Genomic DNA, 12,229 nt, shown 5'->3' on the forward strand with positions numbered 1-12,229 from the left:
TCCCAAAGACAACCTCTGGATATGACACTGAGCATGTGCACTCAACTTCTTTCTTCTTTGGTTAACCATGGCGAGGCCTGTGCTGAGTGGAACCGGTCCTGTTAAACTGCTATATGGTCTTGGCCACTGTTCTGCAGCTCAGTTTCAGGGTCTTGGTAAACTTCTTATTGCTTAGGCCATCTTTATGTAGAGCAACAATTCTTTTTTTCAGATCCTCAGAGTTCTTTGCCATGAGGTGCCATGTTGAACTTCCAGTGACCAGTGTAAGAGCAATAACACCAAATTTAACACACCTGCTCCCCATTCACACCTGCAACCTTGTAACACTAACGAGTCACATGACACCTAGGAGGGAAAATGGCTAACTGGGCCCAATGTGGACATTTTCACTTAGGGGTGTACTCACTTTTGTAACCAGCGGGTTTGACATTAATGGCTGTGTGCTGAGGTTTTTTGAGGGGACAGCAAATTTACACTGTTTTAGAAGCTGTACACTCACTACTATACATTGTAACAAAGTTTCATTTCTTCTGTGTTGTCACATGAAAAGATATAATAAAATATTTACAAAAATGTAAGGGGTGTACTCACTTTTATGAGATACTGTATGTATGTATGTATATTTTTTTTCTTTACAAATATCTGAAAAGTGTGACGTGCATTTGTATTCACTCCCTTTACTCTGATACCCCTAACTAAAATGTAGTGGAACTAATTGGGGAGATCTCAAACCTGCAGTTCATGCAAGACAGCCCAAGAATTTAGAGCAGTGGTTCTCAACTCCTGTCCTCGGGACCCACTAACAGGCCAGGTTTGCAGGATAACTGAATACATCACAAGTGATATCATTTGCTGCTCAGTGAATGCAGTATTCTAGTCTGCATCTCCCCAAGGTAATACTTAAATTCTGGCCTGTTAGTGGGTCCTGAGGACCTGAGTTGAGAACCACTGCTTTAGAGGAACTGGATGCTTTTTGCCAAGAGGAATGGGCAGCTTTACCATCTGAGAACGTAAAGAGCCTCATCCACAAATACCACAAAAGATTTCAAGCCTCCATTGATGTTAAAGGGGGCAATACACGGTATTAAAAACTGGGGTATGTAAACTTTTGATCAGGGTCATTTGGGTAGTTTCTGTTGTCGTTATGATTTATAAAGAGTAAACACAGTTGATTGCTAATAAATGGCTTCAGCCAAACACTAACCATGAGTGAAAAAATGTTTTTGTGTTATCATTCATATTCTCAAAAAAATGGCCAAGAAATCATAAATTCTGCCAGGGTGTGTAAACTTATGAGCACAACTGTACGTGTTCGAATGGACCAATCAAAGTCCAGACCCTAAATCCAATTGAGAATCTGTAGCAAGACTCAAAAATTGCTGTTCAGATGCTCTCTATCCAATCTGACAGAGCTTGAGCTATTTTGCAAAGAAAAATGAGCAAAAATTCCTCTAGATGTGGAAAGCTGGTAAAGACATACCCAAAAAAGACTTGCAGCAAATGCAGAACATTTCAAGGGGCTATAGCAGCTTTCATTTTGCTGAGTGTTCCCCGCACTTGCAAGCGCATACAGCCCCGCCTCCTGGCCCGGGTACTTTGATAGACAGAACACCTGTCCAATGCCGGGACGTGTGATGTATAGCAAAGTACCTGGACCAGGAGGCGGGGCTGTATGTGACAGCGAGCGCGGGGGAACACTCGGCAATTCAAATGAAAGCTGCTCCTCTGATGAAGTCACGTGACGTGACAATATGCGTCAGGATTGGAGCACGGGAACTGTCACAGACTGACGATAGGATACGAGTTCGGTGCTCGTGGATGTTTTTTACTATAGCCTTCTGCTAAATGTAAGTGTACCATGTTGTTTTTAACCTAATAAACTGATAAACTGATTTATATACGGGATCACGCTATGTGCACTCTCTTCCAACACTCCACATATATTCATCCCATTGTGACGAGCATTGAGGAAATGGGGACGGTTTGAAGACACCCTTTTGAGGTATACGAACTCGGCGTTCGTTGGATTGATGCCCACACTCATCTTACAAAAGTGAGTGCATCCCCCTTCTGTGTCCTGTCCCCTTTTTCCACTCTGGCCTCCACCGAGTTATACTATATACTGTCTGCTTATGTTTTTTTATATACCATCCTGCACACCCACCACCCGAATCGCCTGAACTACTGGATGGGACCCTTGCCTGCTGGTGATTTGTTATTGGATTACAAGCTGTTGTCTTGCAGCAGTAAGGTGAGCTGCTTGCGAGCACAGAGGTGTCCCCACTGAAAACTTTTTCCCTTTCCTGTGGCTTGTGGACTTGCCTTTTTGGAACTGATGACTCATTGTTTGAGCACTTTGTACTACAAGGTGGTGGGACTGTTCACCATTTATTTATTTACTTGGAGTCACTAATAAGAATTTGCTGAGTTACCACATATGTGCTAGTATGATACTAGCCCTTTTGCACTGAGATTTTTTTTTTTCGTTTCAGTATTTACAATATTTGATACTAGCCCTCATGCACATGGACTTTTTTTGATTTATATATTTTTATTTGGATATATATATATATATATATATATATATATATATATATATATATATATATATATATATATATATATATATATATATATATATATATATATACGTTTTAGGCAATTTTGTTTCCTCAATTTCCTCGGATTTAGTGCCCATGAGACCGCACTTTATTACATTTCATTATACTGTTATATTTTGTATAATTTTTTCATTTTGCCTTTTTGGAACTGATGACTCATTGTTTGAGCACTTTGTACTACTAGGTTGTGGGATTGTTCACCATTTATCTATTTACTTGGAGTCACCAATAAGTATTTGCTGAGTTACCACATATGTACTAGTATGATACTAGCCCTTTTGCACTGAGATTTTTCTTTTCTTTTGTTTCAGTATTTACAATATTTTTCATGTGCTAGTATGATACTAGCCCTCATGTTTATTATACTTTTTTAAATATTTTTTTTTTTATTTTTTCACTCACCTCTCTATACATTTGAGCTAGCCCCTTCCCCTTCCCCCCTTCCCCCTTTTTTATCACAGCGCAATCACCACTCACTTTATTCATACCACTTTTGTCTGTTTGGATCAGCCATTTAGGTGTTTCAGCAGTGCCCCTTAGCATAGGTATTTCTGACAGCGCAGGAGTTTCTTCATCATTTATCTGCTCTCTGATGATCCAGCCAACAATCCTCTTCCTCTCCTCTCCTGCACAGGTGAATTAGCATTGATGGGCACAGGGGAGGCTGAATTGTTGGGCACAGGTGAGGCTGCATTCTTGGGCACAGGTGAGGCTGCATTCTTGGGCACAGGTGAGGCTGCATTCTTGGGCACAGGTGAGGCTGCATTCTTGGGCACAGGTGAGGCTGCATTCTTGGGCACAGGTGAGGCTGCATTCTTGGGCACAGGTGAGGCTGCATTCTTGGGCACAGGTGAGGCTGCATTGATGGGCATAGGTGAGTCTGCATTCATGGGCACAGGTGCTGAATTAGGGGCAGGGTAGGTGTTGGGTGGGGAAACTGGTGGCGAGTAACCCATAGGCCACTTTCACACTGAGGCGCTGGCTGCGTTGACGGTTTTGGTCGCGCTTTGCAAGCGCTGGCCGTTGATTTCAATGGCAGGGGCGTTTTGGGAGTGGTGTATACACTGCTCCTGCACCGCCCCAAAGATATCCTGCAAGTGCACCGATTCACACTGGGGCTGCAGAAGAGGCAGTTTACAGGTGCTATTTTTAGCGCAAAAACGCCTCAGTGTGAAAGTGCCCTAAAGCTTGGCTAGTAGCTCAGGACTTTAAATATTGAGCCGTGTGTGTATATATATGTATATATATGTGTATATGTGTGTGTGTGTGTGTGTGTGTGTGTGTGTCTATATATATATATATATATATATATATATATATATATATATATATATATATATATATATATATATATATAATATAAATATATATAATTACTCTTTTTATAGCCTAGGCCATCTTTATGTAGAGCAAAAATTCTTTTTTTTTTTTTTTTTAATATTTTCAGAGTTCTTTGCCATAAGGTGCCATGTTGAACCTCCAGTGACCAGTATGAGAGAGTGAGAGCGATAACACCAAATTTAATACACCTGCTCCCCATTCACCTGAGACCTTGTAACACTAACGACTGGGCCTAATTTGGACATTTTCACTTAGGGGTGTACTCACTTTTGTTGCCAGCAGTTTAGACATTAATTGCTGTGTGTTGATTTATTTTGAGGGGACAGTAAATTTACACTTATACAAGCTGTACACTCACTACTTTACATTGTAGCAAAGTTTCATTTCTTAAGTGTTGTCACAGATGTGAGGGGTGTATTCACTTTGTGTGTGTGACACCAGATGTCGCTGCACTGAAAATTATAGACCTTGGCTCAATAATTGGACTATAAATTTAGGCTGCCTGGAAGTGACTTGAAGACTTGCCTTATCATGTGCTTGGAATTTGATGACCACTAGGTGGGGCTCCAGGGACAGAAAATCGTATGTCATTAACAATGTCCTTGACAGCTGCTAAAGCTACCTTATACTTTGTGCATTGTATGTTTCTCTATAACCTCTTGACCTTTTTCATTATATTTTTTGTCTTTAAGCTGTTATGTTGTGTATACAGTCATTACCTTGGCAAGCTGTTATAATTTATTCAGAAATAATTTCAAGTAGTAGATCCATTTTACTGCCCTGTTACTTCCTGTGTTGTTCTTAGTTGCATATGTCCCACGGGAAGGCCAAAAGTTCTCATATTTTACAAATCTGCTAAATAAACCCCGGGTTCAATTAATTCTCTTTAGAATCTGTATTTGACTAGCTACCTGAGCAGGAAATGTGTCTTTTATAGATGCAGATCTCCCTGGAAAACAATACACTTGTTTAAATTGTGGTTTTAGAAAAGGGTGCTCCGCGCTTAACTCTTTGTTGACCTAGATCTGCACCCTACATTCGGTGCATTTTTCCACACAGATTTCAATCTTTGTTGCCCGTTTTTAGATATTTAAAATGCACATATAGTTGTAGGCATACAAGTGTACCCACAAGTGCACAGATGGATGGCCTTATGCTGAAGTGTGCACATTCACATGTTTGCTTTCCTTGATGGCCATGTTCGTACTGAAGGCAGAGCTGAAAATATTGATTCCTAGCTGGTCACTGGTGCCATTTATCAGTGATCACCTGACAATTAGTATTGTAAAAACACTGCTTTTTTTTTTGTTTTTTTTTGGGATACACACTGTGTCAGTTTTTTTTCTTTTTTGTTTTTAGCCAGCGGGCGCACCAAAGCAAAAAAAATAACTGCCAGATTCCTGCATCCACATCGCATTCCCTGTGCCAAAGCATTGTATGGTGGGGACTCTCCGCTGTCAAAATACTTTGATATGCGCTGATCGAATTAAAATATTTTAACATTCTGAGAGAGAAGCGGATTGTTAGATCGACTTCACTCTAGCGGGACCGGCCGTAGATGGATCAAAATTTGTCTGGTCCCCACAGAACTGGTCAAATTTCAATCTATCTCTGACCAGCTTTGCGGTAAAAAAATGAACTCCCAGTTGGCTCCAAGTTTGATGCAGCATCAGTGCACTCCATCCCACCTGTGGTCCCTGCTGTTTGTTTAATGGAGTTGGGTACACCCTCCATTCATATACCAATGCAATACCTGGTGCCAGACTGACATATCAGCACAGTTGGGTATTGTAATGTGAGGAGCAGGGGGTAATGCCTATTCTTATGGGGCCTATTCTATTCTTATGCATATAGCTACTTTGGGAAAGCATATTTGCATATGTATAATTGCAGAAGAGTGATTATTCAAATTCAAATGGACTTGTCCTGTAATTCTGAAGACATTTAACAGCTTAATGGGGCAGCTTTTCAAGTTCTGAAGAAGCTGCTTGGATAAACTGTGGAATGTCTTCAAAATTATAAATACTTTCACAGACCTATGTACAGTATTTCAGAGGGCGGTGGGCAGTGCTGTACTAATTCAGCAACTGACTGTTTGTTAGCTACTGTCTACTGATGTTCATTGTTCACTTTTTTTAAATTATCCACAGATTCACTTTAAAGAAAAGCAAGTAATTCTGGGCTATTCAAAAACATTTCAAGCTCTTATATTTTCTTTCCTCTTTTGAATAGAGCCGAAAAAAGTGTGTAAGCTGCCATTCCCACCTCATTTTGAAATTTCTGGTTGTCTCTGGTTTCAGAACCCTGAGCGCCCACCCAGAGCAAGTGAATATGAGAGAGCTACTGCTGATCTTCATACTACTTCCAGGTCAATTCCTCAGCAAGTGGTAAAGTTGGTTAATGAGTATGGCAACCGGGCAACTAACAATTTCAGGGGGTGGAGGGAGTCGGCAGTGGGAGAATGAGAGCAACTTGTATTTTTTTCACCATAAGTTACTTTTTGAAGACATCCCCTTAGGGTGCTTGAGGAAAAGGGTAATCAATCCCTGTAAGCTTCAGCTGTGTATGTGGGGTATAGGATTGTGTATATGGAGTTTTTCCATTAGTGTTTTAATTGATTGAACTGGATGAATGTGTCCTCCTTCTTCCATTTTTTTTTTTTTTTTTTTTTTTTTACCAAATTGACTAAAGAAGAACATTTCTCAACTCCCTCAACACGGGCAGTGTTTATGGGGGAACCCCTCCTGCAGAGCTTTTGTGTTCTGGCGGGAAGGGGGGCGCGGGTAGCTGTCTATGCCGGGAGAACACAGGGATTACTTCTAGCGGCTATAGCCGCTGGCAATAATTTCATGTAAAAAAATCCAGCCTGCTGGTTTGTACCTGTTTCTGTAAATGTTTGATGGGGCTATTATAATTTATGTACAGGACTATAGTCAATAATTTGGTGAGAATGTGCTCTTTTCTTTCCATCCTGATATACTATGAAGCTGAAACACTTGTTTTAAAACTGAGAATATAATCTTTTAAGTCATTAAAGAAGTATGGGAATCCTGTTTTTTGCAGATTCATACTTGCCTAGGTGGGTGCAGCATTGGTGCGATGCTGCATCTGTCCCCCAGCGCCTCCTTACTGAGAACCGAGCCACCAAACACCGCCGATGACTCGGTTACCACAGATCCCCGAGAGGAGAGCTGCTGACGGTCAATCAGCAGCTCTCCTACTCTGCTCCTCCACACTCACTGGAGCTCTGAACTGTGGAGAGGCATCCGTCTTAGAGTCTTGCTGAGAGGCTAAGACTGCCATCAGTCCAATTTTTTTATTTATTTTTTATTTTTTTTGTTGGAGGAAAACGCCTACAAGCTTTAACCAGTGCTCGGTCAGACACTTATGGAAGTCACAAGACTTCTATATACTTCTATATATATATAGAAGAGGTATTTAGCAGTTTATAATTACTAAAATAATTGCATTTCCATGTTCTGTGTACTGTGGGAGACCAGATATAGTGAATGCAGGGTCCTGGGTTTAGTAACACTTTGAATGTGATTCTGTAATATCTTTGGAAACATCTCTAAAACAGCTGAACTCAGAGCACTTAAAAAATTCTTTGAATTTACAGGTACATGTTCCTCAATAGCACAAATGATTTAAAGCGGGGGTTCACCCACACCGCCAAAAAAAAAAAATATTAAAAGCCAGCAGCTACAAATACTGCAGCTGCTGACTTTTAATACATGGCCACTTACCTGTCCCAGGGTCCAGCGATGTCGGCAGGGGACGCCGAGAACCCACTCGGTTCTCGGCAGCTGCCGCCGCCATCCTAGGTGAGGGAATCAGGAAGTGAAGAGTTGCGGCTTCACTTCCCGGTTCCCTACTGCGCATGCGCGAATCGCGCTGCGCGTCCCTAGTGGTCCCCGCTCTCTCCTGGGAGCTGTGTGTTCCCAGCAGACAGCGCGCTCGGGACGGGAAGAGGCATAGACTTCCATGGGAGTGTATGCCGGAAGTGGGTGCAAATACCTGTCTTAGACAGGTATCTGCACCCCCCTCCCCCCTGAAAGGTGCCAAATGTGACACCGGAGGGGGGGAGGGTTCCGAAAAGCGGAAGTTCCATTTTTGTGTGGAACTCCGCTTTAATTCCACTTTTTGTGCTCCAAATGCTTTTGCAAATCCAGGCATTACCTTTTTAAAAGTAGCGGGAACGTCATAACTGTGCTGTACTTAAAACTGTGCAGGGAGCAGCGCTGTGGGTGGGACCAAGAAAGGTCATCTGTCTGCAGCGTTTGGGGGGAGACGAGACCAGTCACCTTGCACAGGGAAAGAGAGCGGCAGTGACTGGTCTGTACTACAGATAAGTGCTGCACAAAGGCAATAAACCAGAGTTGTTTCATGTCGGATTACTGCACAGATCTGCAAACAAATACACCAAATCTCAAGTCTCAAGTTTAGTCCATAGCTCAGCTTAAGGCCCCTTTCACACGGACGGACGGATAGGATTGTGCTTTTAGCTGCATTTTCTACTGCAGCTAAACGCACACAATGCTTTCCTATAGCCCCATTCACACACTGCTTTTAGCTGCGTTTTCATTACATGCGGTTTGGTGCGGATAGAAAAAATAGAATTGACTGCGTCCAGGAGTGATTTAGCGTAGCTATCCGCACATAACCGCAGGTAATCGCAGTGCATGACAAGCACGGGGATCCGACTCGGATCCCTGCCAATGCCAGGCACTGTTCGGTATGAATCTTGATGGGGGAACTCCACGCCAAATTTTAAATAAACTGGCATGGGTTCCCCTCCAAGAGCATACCAGGCCCTTCGGTCTGGTATGGATTTTAAGGGGAACCCCTAAGCCGAAAAATGGCGTGGGGGTCCCCCTCAGAATCCATACCAGACCCTTATCCGAGCATGCAGCCCGGTCAGTCAGGAAAGGGGGTGGGGACGAGCGAGCGCCCCCCCCCCCAAACCGTACCAGGCCACATGCCCTCTACATGGGGGGGGGGGGCCTGGTGCTTTGGAGCAAGGGGGAGCCCTGCGGGCCCCCCACCCTAAGCACCTTATCCCCATGTTGATGAGGACAAAGGGCCTCTTCCCGACAACCCTGGCCGTTGGTTGTCGGGGATTGCGGGCGGGGGGCTTATCGGAATCCGTACACCTACCCATTCCCGGGGGGAAAAAGTGTCAATAAAAAAAAAAACACAGTAGACAGGTTTTTAAAGTGATTTATTAGGCAGCTCCGGTGGTCGTCTTTCCGACTTCGGGGGTCTCTCAGGCCTCTTCTCCCTCTCTCCGGTGACGTCTCCGTGCTCTATGGTTCTTCTCCGGTGCCTTCTTCCTTCTGCCGGGCTCCTCGGCTATCTTCTGCTCTTTTGCTAGCGGAGGAGCCCGGTCTTCTGAGATGTCTTCTTCCCTCTTCTCTTCCTGAGATGTTGACACGACGCTCCCTCTCGCTGTAATGCCATGAGCGAGGTCTGCAACCAAATATATAGGCATGGGGCGTGGCCACCGGGTGATGTCACCCGGTGACCCCGCCCCCTTATCACGTCACAGTCCCGGGGCATGACGGTCTCTTCCTGTCAACATCTCAGGAAGAGAAGAGGGAAGAAGACGTCTCAGAAGACCGGGCACCTCCGCTAGCAAAAGAGCGGCAAAAGAGCAGAAGATAGCAGAGCCCGGCAGAAGGAAGAAGGCATCGGAGAAGAACCAGAGAGCGCGGAGACGACACCGGAGAGAGGGAGAAGAGGCCTGATAGACCCCCGAAGTCGGAAGAAGACCACCGAAGTCGGAAGAAGACCCCCCCGGAGCTGCCTAATAAATCACTTTAAAAACCTGTCTACTGTGTTTTTTTATTATTGACACTTCCCCCAACCCCACTCCCCCGTGAATGGGTAGGAGTACGATGTGCCCCATACTCATTCACATAGGGTGGGGGGCCGGGTTCTGGGGCCCCCTTATTAAAGGGGGCTCCCGGATTCCGATAAGCCCCCCGCCCGCAGACCCCAACAACCAATGGCCAGGGTTGTCGGGAAGAGGCCCTTGTCCTCATCAACATGGGAACAAGGTGCTTTGGGGTGGGGGTCCTGCAGGGCGCCCCCCTTGCCCCAAAGCACCAAACCCCCCCCCCCCCCAATGTTGAGGGCATGCAGCCTGGTACGGTTCAGGAGGGGGAAAGCTGTGTGAAAGGCGCCTAAAAGGCTTGCTCCTGAACTCTGAACTAAACAAAGGTTATCTAAATACAAGATGCCGAAACCTATCACATACAGGGCAACATCTGTTTTGTGGCCTGCCACAAATGTCCCGTTAGATAAAGTATACAATGTGCCTGTTAGTAAACATACTTCTATTAAGGAGGGCTGAGATTTCACGAGTGCTGAGCACAAGTCTCCTGGGAATGTTAATCATTTTAGACTTTGGCCAGGAATGATGGCAGTTTTCCCAACATGACACTAACCTTTAAAAAGCCCCCTACAGTCAAACTCTTGGAAAATGCCACTTGTGTTTATGATCGAACCTTAAAGTATGGGCATATATAAAAAGACCCCCAAATTTAATCCAGTAATGTAATCATAAAATACTTCAACTGTCTGAGGAAAAGGCAGCTCTGGAGGGCAATCAGTTTACTGCATTGCAAAGTTCTGTGAACATAACAAAAATGAAGCATACTGATTGGAGGAGAGATCACAGAGATGACCTCGTCAATGTGCTGCTGTTCATTCACAATTCAGTCACAGCCTTGACCAAGATGTGTTGCTTTTGGAAAAAGTAAATAGTTGGGAATCTTGGTATAGTGTGTGGCAGGGATGTCTGGATTAGAAAACTGGTTAAACGCAGTTACACATTTTTGGCAGGTACAACTGTTCACACACGCGTTTCAAAGGTGTATCTAGCAGATTTCCTACACTGTATTAACTATCCCAGAAAACTGCTTCCCTGGTGAAAGCAGGAGGAACTCGGATGTTTCCCGATCCCTCCTGCCAAAAATGATTTCAAAAGTGACGTGTATTACGTCACTTCCAGGGTCACAACTCTCATTCCTCGGCTGGTGTAGCTGAGGATGCAGCTATTTAAACAGAATCTGTGTTTTGAATAGTTGCATCAGAGGGCAGGGTAGATATTGGAGGTCTAATAGAAACCCAGTGTTTCTATTAGGAGGACCTGTCACATGGCCAAAGTGGGACTTTAACGGTACTGGGTCATTTAAAAAAAAAATTAACAATACATGTTAAAATGGTTAGATGGAATTCTTTACAATGTACTCAAGTTGGAATCTCCAGAACAGAAAATGAAGATGAACACCCGATGTGTTTCAAAATAGTTATTCTTCTTCAGGGGTGCATAGACATAAAGAAAGGAGATTACTTTATTTGGAAGCTGTGAGTACACCTTAAAATAAAGAAACTGGATTAAAATATTGGTTGCATTTTGTCCTCCGAGTGTCACTGAAAGGTGTCAAGACCAGAGCTCAACCCGTGAATCACTGGGGTGGGTACTTCACCATGAGCAAGGTGTAAGTGTGTATGCTAGAACTAGGATATCCATGCAATGTCAGTAAACAGTAGATTTGGTTTCATTGCACAGTCACCAAGAGTAACAGAAAATCGTATAAAGTAGCGTACATATAGTGTTACACCACCTGCAATTTTTTGCCATACATATGGGCATCACACAATTGTGATCTGTTCGTTATCCATTTAGGTAAATGCATGGGTAAAAAAATCAGTAGGAAAGGGGGTCTATCCCAGGGACTCCAAGGGACTTAAGTGTTGGAATTAGTCTGTGCAGTAGGTCGCCTGGTCTGAGGACAAATGAATGTCGGTACTCAATTAGCTACTATCTTTTTGTCACCTGGCCATGTCATCACATAGTGGGCTTATTAGTAATAAAGTAAAAAAAAAGTGTAAAAAAGAATAAAAATAATTTAAAAAAATTAGAGCACCCCCACACACACCCCATTATAAAAAGCAAAGCATAGGGCAAGCATGTTTATGTAAACACCAGTTCCTACCACACATGTGACATATCGTTGCAAAAGTCCTAGTGAGAACAGTAATTCTATGGCCATAGTAACTGATGACGCTTTTAAAGCGTTACCTGTAGAGAATTTTTTGTACTACAGTTTTTGTGATTCCATGGGAGTTTTGAGACTTGATATGTTTGGTATCTGTTTATCTGATGCAACCCCATCTTTTATAGTTTACTTAAAAATTAGGTATAATGTGTTTGTTTGCTCTACAATTTACCTTAGGCAGGCCATACAATTTATTTTCTG

The 12,229-nt window shown here is 43.4% G+C and overlaps 1 protein-coding gene across 2 annotated transcripts in view; it reads left to right on the top strand.

Moving 5' to 3' along the window:
* Positions 1–12,229, top strand: part of SLC25A43 (solute carrier family 25 member 43) — a 103,666-nt gene that overhangs the window by 51,228 nt on the left and 40,209 nt on the right. Inside the window, exon 5 of one of the 2 annotated variants that reach the window (XM_073599315.1) lies at positions 6,263–6,349. The exons of the other annotated variant lie outside the window; for it this stretch is intronic. Within the exon in view, the coding sequence (XP_073455416.1) occupies positions 6,263–6,349 (87 nt within the window). The remainder of the gene's footprint in view (positions 1–6,262; positions 6,350–12,229) is intronic. 2 annotated transcript variants of the gene reach the window in all.

Source organism: Aquarana catesbeiana, linkage group LG09, assembly GCF_042186555.1.
Source record: "Aquarana catesbeiana isolate 2022-GZ linkage group LG09, ASM4218655v1, whole genome shotgun sequence".
NCBI classification, from domain to species: Eukaryota; Metazoa; Chordata; class Amphibia; order Anura; family Ranidae; genus Aquarana; species Aquarana catesbeiana.